Here is a 27,691-nt window from a genome sequence, read left to right as displayed (position 1 = left end):
GCAGTGCAACAAATAAATACATTTATTCTTACGTTTTTCCATTTTTTTTAGCAACAGTCGCAGAATAATTGCAAATAGGGGTTTTTGCCAAGTATGTACTTTGCTTATTGATTTTTGCATCCAGGGTGATCTACAGCTACAGGCTTGGTTTTGTATTTTTTTTCAATCAGGTTCCTCCTAGATAGATAGAGTGACTAGGTATTCAGAGCTACTAAAAACTTATTAGGTGTGTAACACAGTGAACTACTTCACAGTCATAAACATAATCCCTAAAGCAAACACACAGGAAGACTGTTTTGTTCATAGCTGGAACTGAGAAGAAGTCTCTTTTTTTTTCCTTTTGGCATCTTGCTATTTCAGTCAAAATGGATTGTGTTCACCACTATTACCCTTTCAAAAAAAAAAAGGCAGTTATAAAAATTACTTAATAAAAACATACCCTCATATATTTTTATGCCAGTTTCTCCAAGACTATTCTAGAAAAGTCAGCTTGTTCAACCTCATATAAGAAGAAGGTCGAGTATGGAAAATCAAGAGTAAAAAAACCTCACAGTAAAAATAAGAATGTCTGTAGCACGTAGTGGTTAGTTACAAAGAACTGAACAAAAGAAAAAGCCTCACTAGAAGTCATAGAGCTACATAGTTACTATCTTTTTACAGCAGGTATATTTTCTACCACAGCCTTGATTTTTATTACTTCATATTTTTTAATAACTTAAAATAATGAGTTTGCCTGCCAGCAGCCAACTCAAAAACACATTGGAAAAAGAAAAACAAACAAACAACCAGCCACCATTACAGTGGTAGGGAGAAATTCTCCTCAGCAGCCAATCTTTGTGTCCATCCTTTCCCTTCTTAGCAATCCCAATCTTCTGGGATATATTCAGCTTATTAGGAATGAGAGCTCTTCAATGCAGACCGAAAGGAATGGTGAACATTTCCCCTCTGTAACCTCCTGTGAGTCCTTGTGGCAGCTCTGCAGAGTCCTTGTAGCAGCAAGCTGCAGCAAAAGTGAAGGAAAGAATATTCCATCCAGGTGTGAAATGATTCATAGGCAACATCTGAGATCTTCAAAGGAGTCTCAATCAATACTTCAGCCTAAATCCCAGCTGAGTGAGCTGTGATTTTATCTCATCTGTCAGATGGGAGAAGCTGCCTGTTTGTTCTTGAATTAACTTCTTTCATCTTTGCTCCACGATATCGCAACTGACTGCACATCTTTCATCGTTCTGAGTGCCACTCAGTGCACAGAAAAATAAACCAAGCCATGCCCCTTGGCAATCCACGTTAACACAGCAACAGCAGACACGGTGTGCTCTAGACTCTGCCCAGAAGCGCTGACCTGAAAGGCAAAGGGAAATGTAAATTGGTGAAGACAATCCTTGGAATGATGTAAATCTTCTCAGACACAGTGACTTCGATAAGGAGGCTGTGAAACCGAGATTCGTGTTACTACAGATTTTCATCTTGTCACCCTGTGTCATGTGGAATGTCTGTGCTCTGATGTAACTCCCTGTCTTCTCAAAATGACTGGAATCAATCAGATGGAATTGTTACATCTCCCTATGTTAATGGTTCACGTATCCTTCCACAATTAGTAAACTCAAAGAGCTGATGAGGCTGCATTCAAATAGCAGTAGAAGAAAAGCCAGAAATAGGATTTTGCTGAATATTCCTCCCCAGCCTGAACTCTAAATTGTTAACTGGTTTCCTTAATGCATTTGCCCCAGAGCAACCTTTATGCAAACCTCAGCCGTGTCTGAAAGGCTGGTGCAGAAAGGGATAGGATGCAGTAGCTGTGAAAACACCTGTGAGGAATCCAGAGTGCTCTGTATAGCACTTGTGAGGAACTGGGGATTTCTTGGAGTTTAGCAAGTACTTCCCCCTCCTTCACTGAGTAACACAAGAAATTAAAATACAAAATTACTTATTCTAATTCCCATTTCCTAGGGGAAAGAAGGACTGAGATGGTTTAAGATAAAGACTGATTGTTCTATTTTTTCCAAGGGTCCCAGATTGGGGGGGAGTTTACAACCTCGCTGTGCCCCATCTGTTGAAACATGTAACATGCCATTTGGTTTTAACTGCTTGACGCTTGCTCTGTATCCCATTCTATTTATTTATTGATCTGGGTAACCTCTGACACAAACCTTAGTGTCTTCCATCTGTCCTTTTCAATGTGGTTCTCAGGACCCTCACTTTCATAGGAAGCCAAGTAAAGTGCTGCAATCAGAAGAAAATACATTATGTTAGGCCTACTGGCATTTTAAAATTTGCTCTCCCTGCAAAGCAGACTGAGTTAAATGAAGCAGGCATGTATTATCCATCCCTCAGTTTAGGGCTTCAGAATCCCATTAGAAGTATAGCATTGCTTATAATTGCACCCAGACAATGCTAACAAACTGTGCATGAGAACAAAGGCTACCCTCAGGGGGGGAAAACCAACCAGTGGAAACTCAAAAGCACAGGGAGAAGAAAGCACTCAAGAGAAAATAAAATGAGCCCAGGGACATGGTGCTTTGTAAATAGCCAGTGAAGTCCCTGTTTTCTTCCTTAAGCAGCAACCTTTAGTGCAAAGTATCCTGAAAGTCCACATAAATATATTTCATGTGACATTTGGAGGGACCACATCAATTTAGTTTGTTCTATTTCAGAACCAATGTTGATTCTCACAGACTATATGCACATAAAAGAAAAATCTTATCTTCTCTGTCGTTTGTAAGGGAGGAGCATTTTTCACTTGCCAGACAGAGATGTCTCAGGACACTTTCCTTACTGTGAGGAAGCCACAAATTAACACAGAAAGAGATTAAGCAGTAACCAGTGACACCATCCCTACAGAAGTCCAGAGCTCCTTACCATCATCACTGAAGACTGGGACAGAGAGCAAGTACTGCAGGATCTTCCAATCCCTTTCAAAAGGACACTCCACTTGCTTCCATGTCATAAATTCACTGACTTGTTTTGCCAATTCCCAAAATTTCTGTCAGAATACAAAGCAGAAGAGGTGCTATATATTGAATAGCATTGCTAACCCTGAACACTTTTTTAAAAAGAGGGAGAGATCTTGGTTTGGAGACCAAGGCTTAGATTGTCATTGGCTTCTAAGATAGAATTGAACATGATCTGACTCAACAACTCAGCTTCTAACTTCTGCGTTCCTGTTTCAAGCTATGGTAACTTCCCACTCCTTCACCTTGTTAAAACTGCTGTTGTGAATACAAATACAGTAGATCATGAAGTGCACTTATTTTTTTTTCAAGGAGCTGGTAACACTCCTTATGCTCAAATTTTAACTTTGATGATGCTCACGCTTTTTGCTTTGCAATTAAATACACAGTGATTTTCACATCAGATGCTTAATACTGACATTTCAAAATCCAGATGTTTCCTGTCAGTTAGCAAATATCAAATGCTCTATTTTCTTGCTGGAAATTTATGCTGAAAATAAACCCTCCCCATGTAGTGTGCTGATGCCATTAATTGATAAGCTCTTTCAATTAAAGTTTAACATGCCTCAAGTACACATGGATTCCTTGAGCAAAAGGACATTCCAGATGATTGCACAGCCTAGTTTTAGAACCTTTAGGCTAATTCAGCTAATACAACTGAAATGTACTGCACTTTTGTGTGAATGACCCAGGCTTCTTGAAAGCTGCAAGTACCAGGAAACAAATCATTGGGTAACTCACCCTGTGTCACATAACAAGCATAAAATCAGAGGCAGAAGAACTACTGGACGACAAGAGAGTCACAACTCCCTCACTGCTGCTCTATCACATATTTCTTCAGAGACAATCTGGGACTTACTTGCATGAAAATGCTGCCTATATATCTTGATAAAGGAGGACCTTTCTTTTTATGTGAGGAATTAAAAGATAAGCCCTAAAATACTAATTTGTCATTAACTATAAAAAACCTGTGAACTGAAATGTTGAGATGAATTTGAGCACTGGGAAGAAGTTCTGACTTTTTTTCCCCCCCTCACTAAAAAAACTGGGAATATTTAAAGTTTCTAAAACCACTCCATCTTTGATAAAACTGCTTTTTCCTGACTACCTCCCAGCTCCCCTGAGAAGTAACAGATAAATTCCAGTCCATGTTTGCTCTCCCAGAGTCCAGTGGAAATTAGACTGTGGTCTGCTTCAGTTTTCTGTTAAAGGGGCTGACCCTGCATTAAAACCCCATTAAAACTCAGTGCTATACTCACCTCAAAATTGACGTGACCATTTGGAAGGCGATTGGCACAACCCTCATTGAGGAAGTAAATATCTTTGATCAAGAGGCTGAAGAAAGGTATCACGATCTAGGGAGAGAACAGCATTATTATCAATCTGGTCCTGAATCAAGACACAATGGTCTGTAGAGAAAACTGAAAGGAAGTCAGGTGATACAAAGGGTAAGCAAAACACTGAAGGACTAAGGATTCTTCATCTTTACACAAACACTGTGCATTCACTACATTTTAAAATACAAGTCTCTCCACAAACTCCTCCATTTCTATGTCATGTCCTTGTTTTCATTTTTTCCTTCTTCCCTGCAGATTTCAGAGATAAATGGTCAGAGGCACCTACTTCTTACATGTAATTCCTGCAGGATATCTTGTAGTGTAGCTTTCCCTCTTGACAGAACTTGCTTGGTAAACGAGGGGAGATGCACATTAAAGCATAGCAGGGAATATTGGGGTAGCAGAACAAATGTTTTTTGAGCTACAATTCCCTGAGCTCATGCAGGTCATGGAACCTTGGTACTGACTGGCTTAAAAATAAGCATTTCCTGCCAACTGAACAAAGTATTTTCTTTGGAGAATGCTGGAGTATTTCACTTTCTTAAAATGGTTCTATTTTAATTTTCATCCTATGGAACCTTTCACAGCTACACAACCTTGTTAAAACTGGGGATAAAACAAATACCACTTATTTCTGTGGAACCTACATATTTCAATACCTCTAAGTTCTTTCTCTGAAGTCTTAAAACTGACTTTTCTCTGAAAAGAAGCAAGCCTCTTACATTTAAACTTCTGGTACTTTGAATGATATGTGAACAGACCCTTAGGACTCAGAGAGATATTCCATGCATAACAAGAGTATAGATCAGCAGACTGCACGTGGATTTGCTTCATCTGCCTGATAGTTTATTCCATGAACTCCAAGATCACGTTTATTAAACACAGCATGGAGTCCTAATAGCATAGTGAGTTGATGAGCAACTGCTTCCAAGTGGAGAGCAGCTAGGAAGTTATTTGATTCCTTTCCACAAGAACTACCCCTGAAATTCTGCATCTAAAGACTACACACAGGAAGAGAATGCCATAGCTTTGTCTAGATTTGAGGCTTAGAATACCTTTTATGAGGAAGTTTTGAAATCTTTCCACCTTAAGCCATGTCTTACTGAAAGATTAGCACAAGTAGCAGCTCTACGAAAAAATTACTAGCGACCTCATATCAGTCCTTAGCCTTTCTATTTGTGGTATGGCTTGTCAGATATAGGTATCTGTAAAACAGAAACAAGCTGAGGCAATCTACTTATTTTACTTAAATAATCAAAGTGATCATTTAATGTTTGGACTTTCAGTCAGCACCAAACTGATCTGGCAGCTTTTTATAACCATGCCAGGGGCAGAGTTGCTGAGAATCAGAATTCCAGGATAAAGGTTTACCATGCAACTTAACAAGCACGTTTCCCTTTTGCCCCCTGCCAAGTCCTTTGCAAACACACCTTCTCTCTGTTGCTGTGAGCTGTCAGGGACCTCTGGGTGGCTCCACGCAGAGCAGTTCGGTAATTATAAAAATTGCTGGAAGGGTCCATCTGATGCTGCAAGGCATGGAAAGATGTAAATAATGAGGTACACACAGTGCTTTTTCAACTGAGTGACTTTTAAATAGGAAAAAGTCTTCTGAACAGCCCCACAAACACAGCATTGTAGAGACTGCAGTATCACTCTGTCTGATAGTTTGATCAGAAGAGAAGCTCATTTTAAAAAATTTCCATTCAGCACAACAAGGGATCCAATACATTCTCTTGGATAAATCACAAACTCATAGTGTGTTGCACCTGCATGATCTTTGACAAAGGTCAGCTGGGCAATATCCATTAAGAGCACAAATATACTAAATTAAATGCCATAATGAAGCCAAACTCATATTTTAGAGCAGATAAAAGTAAAATGGTATTAACAGCCTCCTGTCCAAATATTAGCCAAACTTACCTCAAGAATATCAAATTTGGCTGTCTTCACTTTTGCCCAGGTTTTCTTTAATCGAGACACAGGACTCATATTCATGCCAGCTTTATGTAAGAGAAAGAGATTGTTGGAGTATTTAAAAGAAAGAAATCTTTCAGGTAGCTTGAACTAGTAAGTATTTCTAAAGCAAAGGATCTATTACCAATAACAAGTATTTTCAATGGAATTGCTCAAGAAATCAGAATCATTGTTTTCTTTAAAGCCCAAAACAACCCTGGAAACAAAATCTTCATCTCTTACAGAATGAAAGCTCTAAAAAAATGCTATGACATTATATAATGTGAATTTGATAAAACATGTATATAAAGCAGAAAAGCTCAAATGATCATTGTTCTGAACACAATCTCTTACATAATTCATTGAAAACAACACATATCTATGAAGTTTTCACATTTCAAATGAAAAAAAACTCAGTATTTTCCTACCAGATATAAAGTAGTGCAGAATTTTTAAATCAATAGGATGTGATAGAAAGGATGGAAGACATCAATTCTCCATATTACAGGGAAAGTTACTATGCCAATTTAGCACTGAAGTTGGTTTAAAAAAGTGGAGATTTAGGTCTCTGAAGAGTTGCAATGAAAACTTTGGTTCACACCAACTTTATACTACACACATAGCATTACAACAGTGTTGAGCAACTTCATGCTGCTGACCAAGCTCAGCAGTAGACTTCTGTGTGAAGCACTCTGCTTCCTTTATCCAGATTTAAACAGGGATAAAATAATATCTCAGGACACATACTTACAAATAATAGCCATTAAGGAATTGAAGTTGCCAATGTTAAAACATTCCCGTGCCACATCGATGAAATATTCTATCACTCTCGCTCTGTGCTTCTTCTTCACAGGCTGCAAGAGATGCATTTGTAGGGTTATTCTCAGCAGGAAACAGCACTCAGACACATCCCCAAAGAAATAACACCCCTGCTAAAAGTCTTTTCCATATGTACCACAGCTTTACACTATCCTTTACATGTAGAGGAAGCCACACTATTGTATTCAAAAGCATTCAGGACAGCAAAGACAAACCTGATCCCAGGCAGGCAGAGAGCAAGGACAGCAGGCAAAAAGGCTCTGCCAAGAAGAAGGATATGAAGAACAGCAGAGCAGGGTAGAGGGTCAGCCAGAGGAGAGAATGTGCCTCAATTCACAAGGGGCTTTCAGAGAAGAGAACAGCAGGCCAGACATGCTCACATACCAAGAAGGGCTAACCCAGAATAAATCATCACTGTCACATAAACAAGGCTGAGGCACCAGTATAATGCTGAGAACACTGAACTTATTTCCTCTTCAGATGTGCTCTGACTGCATCCAAATGTGAACAATTACAGAACCAAGCGAATGAAAAGTCCAAAAGGCACCAAACCTGAAAAAGCTTCACAGTTTTGGATAACTAAACAAAACCTTTCAGCACAAAAAGTCCTTGCTCACCATACAGATTTCTGTTGCAACCAAGTAGCTGAGCCTGTTAAACCACTCCACATAGGCTTCAAGATTCCGAGTCTTCTTTCGATCTCCGTAGCAGCTCTACAGACAGAATTATAATGGCAACTTTTAGCACAATTTTTATCTTTTCCCTGTGAGATCTTTTGGCTTTCTGCCTCGCCATTCTCAAACATTTTCAAGCAACCAGGAATGACTCAAATTACCCAAAATGACAAAAAGCTTGGAGGGAAAGCAGTAGTGGTTGTATTCAAGCATGTGTAACTTCCTTCTCAGCTGCTGGCCCAGTAAGGCACTCCAGCAGCCATGTGAAATCCACCCTGTGCTTTAATGCTTTAAGGACCTCAGACAGACTTATGCAAACAATCAGGGCTAAATATCTGCATAAAGCTCCCTTGGATATGCACATTATTTCAGTCCTTACTCCTGTAAGCCCTCTGCAAGTGCAGCAGGAAAACAGAGGTCAGGCACATTATGTTTGGCTGTTGATGACAAATGGACATACTGCATCCTAACTTTGGGAGATCAGCTCTGCCATTTCAATGGGATTATCTCTTTCCTGAGCAGTGCTAGGCTGTATCACCTTGGAATCATTCCCACACCACATCTCAGGGTTGCCTAAAAATGAGTAGACAGCAGTTTCAGTGATCTCTATCTGGAAAAACAATTTCAGAGACCATCTGACTGAATATCAAACTGTAAACTTGCATAATTCTATTCTGTTTGTCAGTTTTAAGTTAATTCAAGTTTTAATGGACCGACTTTGTCACAGTTTATTTACAGAGGTTAAGTCATCTTGAAAAACGTAAAAAATTAGGTCATTTTGAAAACAGCACTCAAAGAGATGACAACTCCATCATGGCTGGTTAAAAACACTGCATATTTGCCCTCCATCTCACATAGATCTAGAGCCCTCTGTGCTCTTTTTTGTTATGTCTGCTCTACCTGCAAATTCCCCCATGTGCCACTTGGCTGCAAAGAATTCAGTTTACTAAAAAGGAAGAACAGATGTCGAAAATAAATAATGCAGAAGGCAAAGTTAAACTCAGACTCTTCCAGCTGTAGGCATAGATGGCCTGGGGAAAACATTCACACGATTAAGTTCTCCTTTAGTTTAAGTCAGAAAACCCAGGAAATGTGTTCATTTAAGTCACTTTGTTGGCTGAGTTCTGGAGCTTCAGGAGTTATACTCCAGAAAGAAAAAAAAACATTAACAAAATGTTTCATGGAAGTAATAAAGCTTATTTTCTACTGGTCCTCGTTTATTGCTGGACCTCACTTCCAGCTCACAGTGCACCTGATGGTAAGTGATGCATTTCAGAGCTGCTCCAGATCTGCTCCCATTACCTTGTCATTATTCAAAGGATCCTTTTGCACAAACGCCTGGATAAACTCTTCTGGTCCAATATAATTGAGTCTCTCCTAAATAAAGCACAGAAGCAGCCAGGTCATATCCCCTGTTAACCTGCACTTCAAAAAGAGGGGAAGGATGAAGTCATCCCTGGGAGGGTAACAACTCACAAGCTCTATGTGCGTCAGCTGCTGAGCTAACACATAGGGATCATTGCAGACTGTGATGATGTCCCTCTGGATGGACTGGGGCTTGGTCTTTAGGAGTGTGAGGCGATCTGTGGATGTGGTGGCATCAATTTTTGCAAGCACCTCCTCGTACTGGGTAACCGCGGCCAGCTTCCGAATCAGGTTCTGGAGGAGCTGCTGCACGTTCTTCCGGTACACCTGGCGTAACACCAAACCATCAGAAACTACTTCCAAACTGGGAGAAGACAACATTAAAGGCTGCATGGCACCACAACACATGGATTCTGATACCTGTATTTGTTGCCAACTTAAGCTAAGCTCTATTATGTGAATTTGTAATATTAGCATTTCACCAGACCAAAAGGAATCCAGCTGAGGGTTTAAGCAGTGATTGTCTCACAGCTTCAGTATTGACCCAGCTAGCTCAAAGAAGTGTTCAATCTACTTCCTGAAAAGTACCAAATACCACTGGAGGAAATACCAGAAATGAAAATATTCCATCTTCTCCTGCTTAAGATCACAGAAAAAAACAAGTATGTGACCATTAAGTGATAAACAAAAGGCCTGCTTCTCTCTGCAGCAAATCAAGACCAGTTTCACCAAAGTCAGAGCTCAAACTTGCAGTGAATCTGAGGAAAAGGAGACGATAACAAAACCATCTCTCTCTTCTTTTGCCTTTGCAGGCCTTTCCATATAGTGATTTAAGTTACCAGGAGTGACAATTTTAACTAAGAGCAGAACTCAACTCTTGAGTAGAGAGATCTGTGTTACCAGTGTGGTTACTCTTCCAGATTCCACATATCCTAAAGCCATTAAAGCAAAACCTAAGAATCAAAAAGGATCATCCAAGGCAGCAATATTTCCTTTATTCTGATGAATTTGTCCTTTTCTCCAAAGCCTTTTCCAAATTTGTTTTGAATGAGTGATATCTTAGTGTGGTGAGAGGTTTTAGTTGTACTCTGACTGACAGCTCTTAAAAAAACTGGAGTACAATAAAACTCAGGAAGTGGAATAAGAAGCTATAAGTAGAACTGAAATGAGTGGGAGTAGGAAACTGCTTCTTTTGTATCCTTTAAGGTAATGACTCACAAAAATCCAAGTGATCTGTAGAAAAGCAAGGTCAAGGAAGTTGCCATTTACTGTTCCAAGCAGTTCACAATAAAACAAGTCAATTTACTGCAGTGCTTGCTTTCACTTTGTCTTTCTAAAGGAAATATCAGTCAAGAAAACCTCAAAGCTACAGCTAGAAAGGAGTTATAGTTCTCTGCAGAGTAAGATTGCTCCCTTCGCACATTTTCTAGCAGCTTTGTACATCTGCCTTTCCCTTCAACAGACAATTTCACTGTTTAAACTGTCTGTAGTTCCAGAAACTTCGTTGCAGACAACCCTTCCCTCTTTTCATTTCATTCTTCCATCCAGCAACTCAACTTCCTTCAGGCTAAGCAGTTCTTTTTTTGTGTGCCAGTGAGTATTTTTCAAGTGGGTGTGAGCCCTAAATCATAACTACTTTGCCTGGAACTAGACTTCAGATTGCTACCTTGCTCTGAAGAGTATCTAGAAACAAAGTAACCTGACACTCCTGGAGGGAGGGCACACCTCTTGCCTCTTCCCAGTCCAAAGTTCCCTGGAGCTTTCTTGCAACCTTCAGCTTGCACACCAAATTTGGTCTCTTTTTCCTTTTTATTTCATACCACATCTCACTCTCTTGTCCCATCTTCTTTCATCCCTCCCCACGTTGACAACATCAAAATATATTTCAGCTTCCAAGTTCAGTTTAGGTTTGTTCTTTTCCATGCTTGTGTACAGCCTTTGGTAGCACTCTTAGCTCCACTCAGTCCAGTTTACCTCCACGCCTGTTAATGTGCTGTTGGCTGTCTCATCCATATCATTACTTAGAAGCTTATATAAGGAACACTGGTCCCTGAGGAACACTGGAAACACAATGCCATTTAGCAATTGCTATTTGTGTTTATAGTTCTTCCAAATGACACTCCAGTGTGCCTTTTGCAATCACAGTATTATGCCAGCTACACAGGATTTGCTTACTGAAACCTTGTTAATTCCCTTCCACTAAGTAAATATAACCCTTGGCTTTTGGCTGAGTCTATTTCAGTACTTAAAAGACAAGCACCAAATATTTCATAACCATGTGGAACTTTACTTCCATCTTAAAAAGTGGGATTTAGAAAAAGGTCAGGTGATTTCCTTGTGTGCTCCATCCACAGGAAGGAATATGACAGACTTCCTCTGAGTTGATACTTTAAGCTCAAGACAATTCTTCCTGGTCCAGTCCTCTTTTGGAAATTTCTCCCCAGCCCTGCTATAACTTTTCCATTGACCTACAGGTCAAAGGCCCAATTCCAATACACCTTACTCAAGAAATGATCAACACTGATAGGGATTTCTCAGCTATTGTCCTAGCTAGCTTCCTCCAAGAAGAATCATTAAAATGATAAATACTAACATGAACCAAATTGTGCCTGTCTGCACAAAATGGGATTATGTTATGGTCTTAGAAGTGGAGAAAACTTTACCCATGCTTTGGAGAAGATCTGCTTATGCCGTGTGGTTTTATCCTAGGCTTAGGTACCAAATAGAACATTTTGCCTACCAGCACCTTCATAACAAGTTTTATTAAGCACCTAGAGCCACACCATATTATTAACAGCAATATAAGCAGTAATAGGAATGCCTTTTTATCCAATAACTTTGTGTGCAGACAGCTTACCTCATCCCCACTGGCTATTCTTTGGGCCAACTCCTTTAAGTTCCTCATCATTCTTTCATCTCGGAAATCATAAGGAAAAGTCTCTGTCCACTCAGTCAACAACTGTAGGATTTTGGGTGAAATTTTCTGGGTCCAGTTCTATTTGGAAACAGTAGTGAGGAATGTTACATGCAACAGCAATACAGGAAATATCTATCTCAAAGGAAGTAGAATTCTGTTCGGTAGAATAGTGTAGAGCATAAGGGTAGGAATGTCAAGTAAATTTTAATCTTAATTTCATTCAGCATTGGATTACAGGTCAGAGCCAAAGGTCATGGAAGCCAGTGAAGAGACTCTCATTGACTTTGACCTGGAAATTAGGCCTCAGGTGGGTAGAAATTACTCCCCTCATTACCAGGAGTGTCTCAGTGCAAGGCATTGATTAGTGTTTCCATAACTTATGACTAACCCTCAACAAAGAAAGTGGAAAATTTCAGTTGTGCCAAGACCTATGTGTGCACTACACCTGATGAGAGAAACCTGTGTACAGACAGAGAGAGGCTGGGGAGGAGATGTGGTGGTCAGAGGCTGCCCTGGGAATAGTGACCACAAAATGATTTTTCATTCTTGGTGAAGTAAGGAGGGGGGTCAACAAAACCTCTGCCTTGGACTTTCAGAGGGCAGATTTTAGCCTGTTCAGGACCCTGGTTCAGAGATTGTCTTGGTAAAACAAACAATGCAGCAGAAGCAGCAGCCCTCATGGAGAAGTGTGGATATTCCACATGAATCCCATTGAACAAAGGGTCAGATTCTAATTGTTTGTGTCAGGTTTTCAATCTGTTCAATCCCACCGAGGACTCTCTTGAATAGGAGCATTTTGGTTTGGGCAGGGAGCTGGGAAGTCCCTGAGAGTGGGGGGGGGTCTCACCTTGTCCAGGGCAGGCTCACTGAGTCTCTGCTGCTCAATGCACAGGTGGCAGACTTTGGCCATGAGCTCGTAGGGGTGCATGAAGAGGCGAGAGCTGAGCAGGAAAGTGAAGATGTACGTCCTCTGTCAACAACAGGAAGGCAGAGAAAGGCATAAATTACCAGCATTTTTTATATTTTCTTGAAATGCCTTTCTGAAAAATCTGCTCCTCATACCTTACTATCTGCAGAAGAAAACTCTACGTGTGGCTGTTGCCAAACATTGCCAAAAGCAATTACTACAGAGGTAAGCATTTAATTTGACACTTATCATTGCTCCAGAACCAGTATTATAAATTTGTGCTCGAGCCAAGTTATGCAAGATTAAACCAAAACAAGGCAGGGCAAAGGTGGTTTAGCTCTCCTGCTGCACACAGCCTTATTGCAAGCTCATTACCTGAAATTACTAAGAATAAAATTTTCTTGCTGTATGTAAACCTTTGTCTCCTGGGTGAAAGTGGAAGGAACTACATAGCTTAATTTTACAGAATAAAAATCAGTAACTGATTCTGAGGCTGCAAGAAAAGGCTCCTTATTTTGCTTTGATTTTCCATATATCACGATTTGAACTCATTGTGGGATGGATATTTAGAATATCCATTCCACTTTCCACTTTGCCAGTTGTTAAGTATCTCTGGCACCCACTCTACAAAGACTCTAAAATGTTCTGGCTCTAGAAACTTGGAATAAATCATGATGTTTGACCAACCAGTGTCCAAATTGCTACATATTTGAAGTATACACTAAGCATTAATAGATAAGCACTAGCTTAAGTAGAGTCCTGTGCTGCTCTTAATTCTGACCCAAGTTAAAAAAGTCTTGTCTTGGAAACGTGAACAGATCTATGACAATAACAGAAGCTGAACATAAGCAGAGTTATGTCTTCAGCAGGAGCATGCCAACAAGTAGAGCTGCAGTTTCATCATCCACCAGTTATCCCCAACTGCCCTTTCCTGCCACCTTTTGATACCATTCTTTCTTATCTTCTTTTCTAAGAATTACAGAAAATGTCTCATTGCATGGATGTGCCAAAAATTCTCAGATGACAAACCTCCTGTTGTCACATCCAGCCTCTGCTGATCCTAAACAGTGTGATAGTAGTTCAACATTTTGGTTGCTTATTGCAAGATACACGTGGACCTCAGATGAGTAATGGGAAATATGCGTTAAAAACCGCTTGGTTTTGCAATAAATACTTTCATTCTGTCACAACTGTGGCCATGCCTGTCTCTCAGCTTGCCTGGCAGCTTTTTGAGGGTCAATGGTACACACAGTCCATCAAGCAATAAGCCAGTCTAGGTGTGTGCTTTATAAATGAGTCACCAGGATTGCTCACCTTACAGCAGGAGTAATAAAGCATTAGATTTCCTAGGCTAGGTGAGTTATTGCATGCTGCACTCAGGTGAAGCACATGTTATCACTGCTGGTCAGCCACTTGAACCCCTTTCTTAGCCATGGATGTGACACACTCTGCTCTTGCTGTGCATGTTCCCCTTTAGGAGACTCACCAGGCCTGGCCATACAGTTAGCTGGGTGTGTAACTTACATCTGGATAGTAATCCACATTGGGTACTAAGTGCTGGATCAGAGCTTCCAGAGATCCTGACAGAAGATTGTTGTCCTGGTAATAGAGCCCTCCACAGTTGTCTTCTTTTGTCTGATATAGGTTCCTGTTGTAGCTGCTGCTGTCAAACATTGCTGCAAAGGGAGGTGTCTGTGGCATCTTTCCCTGTGGAGACACACAAAAGAGATAAGGGATAATTAAGAGAAGGTACAATGTAAGGGGATTTCTATCTTCCAGAGATAATACTGCACTAGAAAGACAACTCAGTGTCACACCATGGGTTACTTGCACACAATAAAGACTGTACTGTTTTCAAGCCTGTGCAGACCTCTCAGGAAAGGGCCAACACTGGCTTTCACCACTGCCTGTCACAATCACCATGTGCTCCTTTTATATCTTGCTGTTTCTTTATTAAATGACAGATAACATGTCCAGGCTAGGAGTTAGGAGGTGGTACAAAAATCCTGACAGGCTTTGGGAACTCAGACTTTCTATAAAGCTTTTGGAGGAATGTTGCACAATGTTCACTTTGGTCAAATCCTGAAAGTAGCTCCCTAAGAGCAGCACTCTCATGGGGAAGCGTGTTCAGGCTGTCCCAGGCTGACACATCCCCAGCCAGAGCAGAAGAAGAGAGACTGAAGTGAAGCCCTGGAAAGGCTTTGTGAAAGGACAATCTCCTTTATGCAACACAATCCCAAACCTCCCATTTCCTAACTCCACCCTGGTAAATTGGTGCTTGGTTTTCCCAACAACACTGTAACAGGCGTGACCCAGGCTAAAGCCTGATGCTTCAGTGCATCTGCCTCCACCTACTCTCTGAGTGGCTCTACAGAAATTTGGAAAAGCTTGCCTGGGCATAGTTGCTTACCACTGCTGTCCAAGCTCACCAGTGATATAGAAGATGAGACCAGATTCCGAGTTTTGGTAAACCTTCTCCCCAAATTTTGTGAAATTCTGTGAATCCTGTAATTTCCAGCTTTAGGAGAAAGAAAGCAATTACTCATCAGTCTGAATCTTAGTGCCTGTGGAATCACAATGTCTTTCCAAGGAAAAGATCAGTCAGTGCTGCAGGCCGTTCAGTCACTCAGAGCAGTGGGTGGGCAGCAAGGGGGCCATGACCACCCAAGAGCTCTTTTGGTAATGCAGTACGTGAAAAGGCCAAAAGATAAAATCTCTCTGATTGCTTGAGTGTTGAGTGAAAAACTCCTTCCTCCTCCCTCCTTCCCTGCTTTCTGGGAGTAGCAGTTCTTGTCAGTTTAAGGAACTTAGGTTTTATAGGCCTTAATGGGAAGCTATACGTTTGTGTCCAGTTTTAACCACAAACGTGCTGGTTTTAACTCTCCCGCAGCAGTTACTGGGCTGTGGGTGCTGATGGGCATTCAGGGAGAAACAGAAACTGCAAAAGGGGATGGCACTTTGTTTCCAATCCTCCCCAAAACTTCAAGGCAAGGAAGATCAAACTGAGTGGAAAATATCCACAGACTGCTGTGTTCATGTGTCAATCCAGCATGTGTGAGTGCATGAGAAAAGCATTAATGCCTCTGAGCCATCATTGTAAGTGCAGATGCTGTTTCTTTTCTCTCCATTGTATCAAATCCTATTCGGGAAAAGGCTCTTTTAAAGCCACAGACCTCAGCAAACACCGCCTGTGAAGGCACCCCGTTTTGAGAACAACTAGTGATGTGACAGCCTGGAGATAAATAGAGTGCTGCCATCTGTGTGCTCCCCCAACACCCACAATAAAGCACTTTTCAGAGTGAGCCTGGTGGAGATGAGAAGCTATTAAGTTATTAGCCAGATTCCTTAGCTTGGACCTGAAGCGCTACACAGACTTGCTGCTGCTGCTGCTGGCAGTGTGTCCAGACAATGGAGACATTCAAACCAGCATAAGCCTGAGTGGTTCAGGAAATAAACAGTAAGAGAAAGCCAAAAACAAAGGCAGACAAGGACAGTGGAGAGAGCCTCCTGGCCTGCATGACCTGTGCTAATTCCACCTTGAGAGGTGCCAAAAGATATCTGCATCAAAATGGGAAAGACTGTCTGAAAAGTGACATCAGACACTCTGTGCAGCTGTTCAACCAGCGATTCAATTCCACTCAGCCCGAAGAACTGGGAGAAGAATGAAGTAAGTACACATGCCACAGCACAAGAGGGTGAAGTGCAGCACTGAACTTGGCGGGGTTCCTGTGCAAGGGAGCTCAAATTACTGGGTAGGTGAGGTGCAACCCTACCATGGCCATGCTGTGCACCAGTAAAGCATCCTGATGCATAAAGACTCCTGGTCTTTCAGGTTCTTTGCAAGGCTAACCCAGTTTAAGGAACAAAGCTTTACTGAGGAGACAGGAACTTTCTGCAGCATTTCCTAGGTTTTCATACTGTGCAGACTTTACTGTCTCTAAAGCCACAGACTTGAATCAACTCCAAAATATTTGTCAGCCCACTGGTGCTGAAAGATGTCCTGTTTGCACCAAAACTCAGAATTTTTTCAGCTACTAAAGCACAGTTTATTCAGTCAAAATGCAAGTGGTAGTGAACAGTGTGTAAACACTGCAACCCACCAAACATTTGTAGCACTGTGGCTCCAAGGTAATACTCCAGTGGGAAGTGAGAAAGGCTAGTCTGCACCTGCAAAACAACCTGACATCAATATTAGCACTTCTAAAAAACCAAGCTGTTTCAACCCAGATCTCAACCAAAACAGCCTAATTCAGGGTGAGACTGGAATCTGCAGGGGATTTAGCTAGCAATTAGTTTTGATTTAATGCAATCCTCACAACATAAATCAGACAGGTTGGAGACACAGTCTCCTAGAGCCTCATCAACAGGAAAGAAAAAAACCATCAGGCCATTAACAGATGTACAGATTTGTAACCATAAAATAAAATTATCAGAAATCTGTCCCAAAGGGTATATATTGTGTCATTTGTTTGCTATCTGTTTCTGGAAGCTGCTTGACAGAGAGGGCTCAGTCCTGCTTCAGTGAGACACCAAGTCGTGGTGATGCTCTTTATGGCCAGAACTGGGTTTCACTTAGAAGTGAACAGGATACAGGACATGTTCTCCATGTGATGAAAAGGGATGATACCAAAGTGTGACAGAGATAAATATAGCATAGCCAATGGGATGATTCATACAACACATGTGCTTTTCCAGCATGACTCCTTCATTATCTTGACCTTGACTCCTCTGCTGTGTTTTATTTGGAGGTAGAGACACAAAGCAGCATTCTTAATTCTAAAAGCTTCTTTAGCTAAAGCTTCAGCCAAACCTTGCCCGCAGAATAACTTGAGTAGAACTAAAATTTGGTTCCAGAGCAGATAATGGTCCACAAATCCGTGGCATATAGAGCAGAAGTATCTTGGGACCTAAAAATATTGTTGACAAAGCACAGCAGGGCAAGATCTGACGAGCAGGAATTGAGAAAAAGACAAGAAATATTATTCCAGTGAAAAATGTCCTGGGAGTTAAAAACTGGAACTTTTAAACTGGGCTTTGGAAACATTTGGCTAGCAATCACATGGAAACCCATTTATCCCTTCTCTCTTTATTTTTTCTTTTTCTCCAAGAATGAAAAGACTGGTGTGGGTTTTTTTTTCTTTGTTTATTTTTTAGTAAAGATCCGACTTGAAGGAAAGAGCAATGAAATAATTTCCTGGCTTTACCAGTGATGCTCTCCCGTGACAGAGAGAAGTCGAAAACTCTGCACTGTGGAAAGAAGATTACAACATTTTTTTCTGCATTTAGTATCATTATGGAGAACATGAGACCTTGGGCATTGAGGTCCATATTCTGGCTGGGAGTAGCCTCTGACAAGAAAGAAGCCTCAACCTTCCCAGGAACAGCACTGTAAATAGGAAATCAGAGCCAAAGATGATGTGCTCAAACCCCCACCATCTCCTGCAGGAGCCAAGTTTCAGTTTGGCAAAACTAAAGGAATCAGACGTAGCTTCCAAGGCTGCCAAGTGCTTTTGCAAATCTTTATGCTAAAAAAAAATATCTGTTTACTACTACAGACTGTGGAAGGTTGCATCGGTTTGTTTTCATTTATATTAAAGAGCTCAGGCTGCCTATCAGATTCATAAAACAAACCCAACAATATGGATAGCTGGTATCCTTCACAGAAGCATCCACTGAGAAGTTCAGTAGTAGCCATGAAAGGTGCTTTTAAAGCCAGTGCCAAACATTTTCAGCTCCTCTGTTAGGAAGTTTTCTCCCACACTATATCCCTCAGGCAGAGGAATGGTATTAGTCCCAAGGCACACCTCCCTTTAAAAGAGGCAAACTTCAGAAATGCAATTACATCCCCTCAGAGCTGTTCCCTATACAATCAGAAACCCTTAACCACATTTAGCAGGTGATTTCCATCCACCATTGTTATTAAGGATGCCATCATAAAACTGACATATGGCAAAACAAAAGCTTGACTTCCTGCAGGAGCCAAGTTCCAGAGAGGGCTCTCATTATCCCAACTCTTCCTTTTGTTAGGAACACGCCTACAGAAGCCATTCCTGTTGTCTTTGACATCTCTGGCCAGACTCAGTTCTAACTGGCCCTTAGCCTTCCTAACCTCATCCCTAGCTTCCTGTTCAATTTCCTCATATTCCTCCAGACTTACATCCCCTCCTTGTCTCTCTAGCCTGTCTTTTATGAAAAGCCAACAACTTTCCATTCCAATGCTCCAGCCACAGGAGCCACCCCACCACATCTCTGTGATGCCAATGATATCACACCCATGCAGGCATGTGCATGTCTCCAGTTCTTCTTGTTTGTTCCCCATACTGTGTGTGTTTGTGTAGAGGCATCTGAGCCAGGCCCTTTATGATAAAGCTGGAGCAGCTGGAATCCCTCTGCAGTGCATCCACACCCAGGCTGCCCAAAACAAAAAAACAAAAGCATACCAGACACAGCCCATCGCATTCCATACAGCTCTTCAGTGGTGTGTGTGCTTTGCTCACAAAGCTTTTTTTTTTTTTTTTCACTGCAAGGTAAAGGGGAATTTTACAGCTCAAGTGACAGAAAAGATAAGAAACCTGAAAAACTCCCAGATGGGTGTTTCTTGTGTCTTACTTGCAGAAATTAAGATCACAGAACTATCCCGGTTCAAGCCTTCTTGCTTCCACTCTTTGTGGTCAATTTGCCATACAATTCTCAGACCGTGATTTCAGCACCAACTCTGAGTTGTAGTTCTTTCCCAGAATTACTTATTAAGTGTATCTTTTAAGAGGCAGAGCACAGAATATTTTTTATAGTCACATAGGAGATGAAATGGGGAGTGATATTGGCTTTTTCCAGGATGAAATCAAGAGGAAGATTAAGAACCTCTCATAAGGAATCCACCCCAGAGGAAGAGGACCAAAACTATCCATGCTGGACAGTGTCATAGCAGTAGAAAACACATCTTGCACAGCTGCTGATGGGGCAAGGAAAGACCTGAGGTAGACGTAAGAAACCCGACTGAGCCTTAAAGTACTTTTTGGTTTTCGCTAAAACAGCAGAGGATGAAAATTTTGTAGTTTTCCAAAAATCACCCAGGCAACAGTAAGCTGCAAAGCAAAATGAAAAACTCGAGTAAGCAAAGAATAAAACAGGAACTGAATTCAACTAGGGGCATTTTCCTCCTGAATGTGCATTTTTCTTGGGTCTATAAATAGATTCAGCTGATGATTTGGGAAGGTCAGATGCAGCAATGCTGCCTGATCACTCAGGTATGAGAACTTTGGCACAGTAATTAAGTGAATCCTGAAATTGAAGTCCTTGGATACTGAACAGCAAAGGTGTGATGGGTATGAATACATTTTTGTGTTTACTTGGGAGCATTAGGAACATTGTAGGGCGTTTAAGAATGCCTTGGATTTCCCCAAATCTGCAAGTGTAGAAAAAGGGAAGGAAACAAACAAGTTCCTCTTTGTTGCTGATATGCTGTAAATCCATGTCCCTGCTCAAGCCCCACAAGTCAGCTCCCCTTCTATCCTCTCCCATCCTCTTCTTCAGTGGGGCAGGAAGAGAGAGGGAGTGCAGTGATGCTGGAGGTGGCTGTGACAGCATTGCTGCAGTGCCAGGCAAGTACATGTGGGCAGACTGCATCGCAGCAAAAATCCCAGCTGCAGGAAAATTACTCAGTCCAGGGCAAGGACAGGACATATGTTCCTCCCAAACAAAACACATGATACAATCTGCCCGTGTTACTGGACACACAAAAGCAACAGCCTCGAAACACATCACATGACACTGAACGGATACCACACCTGTAGCATTTAATTTCTTAGAGCACTTATCTCTTACCATGAACACAATGCTGCTCAAATTTCTTTCTGTAGGTTAAAACCAAGGAGGCCACAATTATTTAAAAAGATATGAAGTGTGCTCCATCACTGACTGATTAATCTTTTTGTTAAGTTCATTTTAAAGTTATTTTTAATTCTATGGGTAATTTCTTCATCTGGATGGTGTCCTTTTAGCATTTGAATGCCAAATAAGGCTTTTCTCATATAAATGTGGGGTTTTGTACCTTGTACATCTTTTTGTTAATCCCCAGTTTCAGAAGAGAAGTTTAAAACATGAATAAACAGGGTAAGCATATATTATAAGTGACATGATGGATTAGCACAGCAGTAATTAAATGTCAGAAAGCACAAGAGATTATAGAAAAGTTCAGTGCATTGCAAGTTCCACAGTGACTGTTCAAGACGTGAAGGATTTACAGAATGAATTAAATGGAAAAAGATGCACAAGACTCTCAGGCCAGCCAAAGGATTCAATGAAACACTTCCCATCTTAAAAAAACAGACAACACATATAGCTACTCTTTTCTACCAAAATTTCTGAGCAGACAGCTGGACTGAAAGTAAGAATGTTACTAAAGCCTTCCAGTTCTTTATGTTACTGAAGCAGGGTGGGGATTTTAGAAGCAAAGCATTCCCCTTATTGGACCCACTGAAGCATAGAACAGTTTTGCCATTTGCTCTATTTGTTCTCATAAATATTACAGCCTTAAAAGACTAAAATCCCACCTCTCTACTCAGCCAGCTGCAGACTGGTTTATCAGGGCTGCCATCCACCAGCACGATGCAGAGCTCCACAGCCTGGAGGAGTTCACCACCCCAGGTCCCACACTGCTGAGCAGCAGCTGGGATGCTGCTCCTCCATCAGCTGATGGGTTGTGCAGCTCTGAGGTCAGGAGTCTGGAGGCAAGGCAACAGCAGTGATGCTTTATTCCAAAACATCACACGGTAAAAGGAGTGATTCAGCAGCTGATTCAAGGTGGCTGAGATGTCCAGGAATGGGGCGTGGGGTGGGGTGGACAGATGGGGCCTGTGATGCCATCCATGCTATGCTACCCCCACCAGTGAATCAGAACTCTGACATGAGTCTGTAGCTCTGTATCTACAGAGTTCTGCACTCTGCATCATTTCCGTAGCATGCTTTGTGCCTCCTGCATACTTCAAACTGACAAAACTGAAATTTGATGTTTTCAACAGAGATGGGAGCAGTTTCCCCTGCTATCACTATCACCAGAAGAGTATCATGGTGGTACTAGATTGTCACTAAGCTTGGGGAGTGTGATCCATTCTAAAGACAGGGATGTGAACCGTGGGATGTGACAGGGATGTAATCCTAACTCATCCCAGGTGATCAAAGCCAAAAGATCCACCTTCTCTATCCGCATGGTCGTAGCTAAGCTGGCTCTGGACCCTTTCAGAGTGATAACTGGCTTCATCAAGAGCTGTTCACACATTCATCCACAGAAAACAGTGGCATTATTTCAGTGCTGAGAACTGGCAGCTGTAGTTTGGATCTGTCTCTGACTGCTGACTCTACTACAAGCTCCTCACGTGGCTTTAGTCAAGTCAGTCAGTTTCTCATTACTGCATTCCTCTGCTTGAGAGTACAAAGAGGGATAAGTATGGGGTTATTTCCTTTCATTAAGCACTAAGATCTTTTTTCAAAAGGTGTACTGAAGGTGTATCATATATTCCTGCCAGGAGCATGGTACTAGCCTTAAGCACGAAGCTCTGTTGACATGGTTCCTTCTTCATCCTCATCAAAGCAAGATACCTTCTGCATCTCAAAACTGTTGCTCTTTGCAGACGTCCATACTTGGCCTTTTGGTGCAGCCTACAGTACACTTCAAAAGAAAACACCTTTCCCTTCTGTAATCATAATAGGCAGCCAAGTTATAATTTACAACAGCAAGCTGTAGTAGTGTCAAATAACAGTACTAAATTTCATTTAACTGTTTCTACCTGAAACCTCATTGCCAAATGTCTCTGCCATTTAGATAATGCAGAAAAATTGCTGGTTTTAAGGCAAACAATTAATATTATCTTTTTTTCCCAGTTGCTGAGTCCTTACGTTTCCATGAATAGCACAGAATTTTTACTGGCACTTCAATACACAGCAGGTTGAAAGCAGTATATTAACACTTCAGTTATGTTAAATACTTCAGTTAAATCTCCACCATCACAACAACAAAAAAATACACTTTCCAATGTCTAGATTGAAGATAAGAATGGATGGTTCCACTTTGTCAGTTAAGAGAGGAAGTACAGCTCCATATCAGCATCAGCTGCACTTGCCTCGCACCCCTTTATATCTAGGCCGGGTATCAGCCAGTGGCTTCTAGAACAGAGCTGGTCTGAGGTACTGAGGACTTGTAAAACAGTTCTCTGCAATCAGCCTGCCCGACTCCTTGGGAAATCAAAGAGAAGCACATTAGAGCCCAAATGACAGAAAATATCTTTTTCACCAGTGTGGGCAGGGCCATAGTGTTAATCTCTCTCCTGGCAGGCTGTCTCTGCTGGTTCTGTCAGCCTTTGAGCCCCAGCAGCAGTTCCCGTGCCCGACTCAGGGTGGACCCCTGGGCTTGGCAATCCATGGCCAAGCGTTCCTAGCCCTGAAACAATGACACCCATTAAGTCACCATCCGGCAGGTAGGGTATTGAGCAAATGTACACCACGCTGGGCTGCGAAAAGATCATTACAAACATGGCCTAAGAGTGCCTGAATCCCTGCAGGATGCTCAAGAGAGGATCAACTCCAGTCCTGATGGACAAGTAGTGTCAGTTCAGCGCGCTACATTCATGCAGAAAGCACCCGGCCTTGTATCAATGAGAGCAATTATCCCAGAGAAAACCCCACTCCCCAGTCTGACTCAAGCTTATTTCTCCTCTGCCTTACTCCTTATGAATCCTTATGAATCTCACTGTGCTGATGCCGACTCACAGCTCCCAGGCTCCTCTCTGCAGGTGCATTACCTGGCATTTCTGGCACTGTTTCCAGATGTGATGAAAAGCAAGCACAGTACCTGACCCCATGGGAGGGGTAGGTGACTCGGGGAACATTGTATTCCGGGGAGAAGATGTATTTTGATGAATCAAACCCAAAATAGTCAGAATGCATGGATCTGAGTCATTCAGTGCTATTCTGGAGCCGCCTATGGAGAGTGAGCTGGATTGTTGTCATGATCCTGCACATTTTCCATTTAAAAATACAGTCACACTAAATACCCATTCAGCTTCCTCACAGTAGCAATTTTTAATTTAGTAACTTTTTTTAATACTACTTCTTACAGCAGCTAGAACAGAGAAGAAATTAGCAACAGCTTTCAGCTGGAGTCTTTGCCTCTTCTTTGTAAATTATGTATTGTCTTGCTGTGGCTCAAAATGCTCTCCGGAAGCTTTGTTTACCAGCTCATTGTCTATCAAAGTGTTTATTAGATGATGTGGCTCAGTCCCTCATACCCATGCCAAGCAGAGGGCGCTTGTCAGTGCTTGCAGAGTACACCTGTGTGTTTACTAACATTTGGAAAAAAATGCTTAAGTATGTGTAATGACAAACTGTGCCTCCTCCTCTGAAATGCAGGTAATCTATCCCAACCAGCCCTAGTCCGTGTCAGCAGACCCTTACAGTGATGTACGGCACAGACTGGCAATATGATCCACATACAGCTCCTTCCCGTCTTCACCCCAAGAAAATCTCACTTTTTAACTACCCGGTTACAAAAGTAAAGCCCCATGCTGTCAGGGCTCCAGTTCACATTTCCAGTTTCATTTTCTAGTTCATATTCCCTCAGTGATCATACTGCAGGGTTGAACTGTGCCTGTCCCTTCTGCCACAGTGTGACAGCAGCTCACCCCGCAGGAGCAGGTAGGGTGACCCTGCTCTCCCTGTTTAGATAAACTCACACAACGTCAGCACAGGCAACAACACACAGGGCTGGCCCCCAAAACCTCAGCACAAAGAAACCACAAAGAATGTAAACCAACAGGGATTCAGTGCACCGTACAAAAAAAGCATTTTGCTCAGTGTGTGTGGCACAGCTGTGAGCTTAACTCCTGCTAAATCAGTGATTTCTTTCCTCTTTTACAAAGATAAAACAAATCCTCCAGTGGCGTGTTTCAGCCCTGCTGTTCAAAAAGGAGTGATATCCCCACTACTTATCTAAAATCAGAGCTTGGTCTCAGCTATTCGTTCAGCTCATCAGTTAGCTACTTGCCTTGGGTATATTTAGCATTGATTTTCAGCTGATTAACAGCTTCTCTCCAAGGCATCTCATTTGGAAGTCGTAAAATAAGCCTGAGCAAGCCGTACCTCAAAAAGCTCTTCTCAGCTTTCAAAACAGCCTGGAGACACAGTCCCGCCTGCCCAAAGTCCCGATTTCCCACAGATGGCACTGCCACCTCAGCCCACCAAGGCGGTAATCTCACTGAAAGCGACCCCCTCGACATTCCTGGCTCAGACATACTGCCCGAGGTACAGGGCACCTCTTTGTTCCCGGCTCTTTCCATTTATCGGGCCGTTCTCGCCCTCGGAGAGGAGTCAGCCCTCCTCCGCTCTGCTCAGAACTCCTCCGAAGGAGTTCCTCATCCCTCTGTCTTACACTTAGCTTTACACACAGGCACACTGGCAGGCACTGCTTCTTAGGGCTGCCTTAGTTTACAGTCTGGACTGGGCACAACGTAGTAGATGTAGTTGAGGCACTGGTCTTGGGTCATTTAACACCGACTTCGGGTCATTTAACACCGATTTTGGGTCATTTAACAGCCCTTATTCTCCTCGCCCCCCTGACCTGGTCCCACCTCACCCAGCGCAACAGCTTGAAGTTTTATCACACTTACACTCAGCAGATGCCCAGCACACACAGCCCGCCCACACACCCATTTTACTCAGCCCTACAAACACAATCCGGTAAAATCAGTGCTTTTTTATCCTTCCCACCCAAGAAAACCAGCGACCAGTTGAACTGACGGGCGTAAAGACAAACAGGGAGAGCTTCTTCAAGGATTATAGCCGCGGAAAAAAAAAATAATCACATCGCGCGGTTGTAGAATCCCGTTCTGTCTTACTACAGGGAAGGGGACAAGGAGAAGGACCCAATCACTGCACCGCCACTGCTGGGTTGAAGTCTCTCCCTTCCCCAATATGCTGATAACCTCCCAAAAGAAGCAGCTCTGCGCGCACAGAACTGGGTAGCTAGGAAGGAGATTAAACAGCAGGAGGAATGAGACCGTCCTGCCGGGGCTGGCACGGAAGACGGAGATGGATGGATGGATGGATGGATGGACGGACCGACAAGACGCACCGCAGACTCACGGACCGTACCTGGCAGTGGCCGCAGGCGCTCCCGGTCCCAGACGCAGCTTTACGGCTCTCACGCCCTCATTATCCACGGCAGCGCCCAGGACAGCCCAGGAGAGCACAGCTCGGCTCCCCGCTCACTGTGCCGGCGGCGGGCGGAGCTCCGGGAAGCGCCGCTCCCGTCCCGAGCCGTCCCCGCCCCGCCCGGGCCGCCCCGCCGGTGCCTCGGGGGCGGGGCCGGCGCAGCTCGGCCGGAGAGCGCGGCCTGCGGAGCTCCCCGCGGGCCGCTGGTACCGGGCTGCTGCCAGGCACGGCCTCAGCTGCTGTGCCACTGGCCCGCCACCATTCCGCTGGCAGAGAGTCGTTCTTACAGATGGGCAGGAGCAGGACACACACACACACACACACACACAGCGCCTCCTTGGAGTGTCCCAGGTTGTATTGCCAGCACAGAGGATTTTCTCGGCCCCGTGGCTCTTGGACACTTTGCTTCTTTCTATGTGCTCTCCCCAGAACGCTCTGAGTTGTCTCCACTTCTTGCACAGCACTCAGCGCTTTCCCAGGGTGAAAAGTCCAGGTTTACCCAGTCACTCTGTAAACAGGGTCCAAATCTCAGACAAGCCTTGTTTTCCTCCACCAACATTCTTGCAGTACCTCTAAACCTTCTGAGATGAGGGAAATGGAGCTGCATATGCACAGTTCAAGGTGCAGTTGAACCTCAGATTTAGGGAGCAGTACTTCAACTTTCCCTGCTCTCCAACGCCTCCTAACATTTACTGATCTATGCTCAATTTCCTTTTTTTGACCCCTCAGAACATCCAGCCAAGATCTTCTATGGAGTGGCAGCAGCCAGATCAGAACCTGCGCTTTACAAGTGAGGCTAGCTGCATACATCAGATCTTTCACTAACTGAAGAAAAATTGTCCCTGGTAATTTAAGGCTTGAAAGACAAGTTTCTCTAGCTACTATTTCTACATTCAAGCATAGAAGGAGCTTGAATAAACCTCATATCCTGTGGCCAGGATGCTTTTGGAGACAATCACACAATCCTGCCTACTTGCCTTCCCATTTCTTTAAATAGAGGATAGAGAAAGAAATACTTGTAAAAACTAGTTTTAAAGTAATTGTGCTGTCAATGTAACTAATAGTAAAAGGAACCTCAACACAAAGGGCCTTTGTGCACACAAATCTCTCTGGAATTAGGAATTAAACACACACATGGTCTCACTGTGGATTCTAGAAATTACTTGCAAGTCTTCAGGTTCTGGATTCACACAAAATCCTGCTCTGTCCCTTCGGACAGTGTCACATATAATGTGAAATATAACAAAATGACATTTCAATACTGTTTCTGAAGGAAGGTGATATACTGCCAAGTCGTGGGTCCCAGCACTTACACACATCCTGGTACTTTTCCCATTTTGGTGAATATGTCAGAGGATGGTGCTATGTATTTTCTCCAAGCTCTGCTCTGTGATGGTTCTACTTCCAGTTCTTCTCTGTGACAGGTTTCTAAATGCAGTAGACAACCTGGCTTTCTTGATTCCTGTTTATCCCTACAATTCCGTTCATCAGACAACCCTTGTTACTATATATACAAGAAATCTACTGAAAAAAACTTTACACTTCATCCAGGTAAAGAGACTTCA

General features: G+C 42.6%; 1 protein-coding gene across 1 annotated transcript; it reads right to left on the bottom strand.

Annotated features, from left to right (window-relative positions):
• Nucleotides 1-26,214, bottom strand: RASGEF1B (RasGEF domain family member 1B). Its single transcript, XM_014880591.2, has 14 exons — nt 26,067-26,214; nt 14,448-14,630; nt 12,864-12,986; nt 11,957-12,094; nt 9,211-9,426; nt 9,037-9,111; nt 7,678-7,773; nt 6,993-7,095; nt 6,209-6,288; nt 5,719-5,814; nt 4,211-4,306; nt 2,860-2,983; nt 2,151-2,223; nt 1-1,342 (listed from the first exon to the last, which is right to left on the bottom strand). The coding sequence occupies exons 2-14, from the start codon at nt 14,622-14,624 to the stop codon at nt 1,318-1,320; spliced, it is 1,422 nt and encodes a 473-aa protein (XP_014736077.1). The 5' UTR covers nt 14,625-14,630; nt 26,067-26,214; the 3' UTR covers nt 1-1,317.
• Nucleotides 26,215-27,691: the final 1,477 nt, after the last annotated feature.

Source organism: Sturnus vulgaris, chromosome 4, assembly GCF_052056855.1.
Source record: "Sturnus vulgaris isolate bStuVul1 chromosome 4, bStuVul1.hap1, whole genome shotgun sequence".
Classification (NCBI taxonomy): Eukaryota; Metazoa; Chordata; class Aves; order Passeriformes; family Sturnidae; genus Sturnus; species Sturnus vulgaris.
This window is presented reverse-complemented; position numbering and strand designations above follow the sequence as displayed.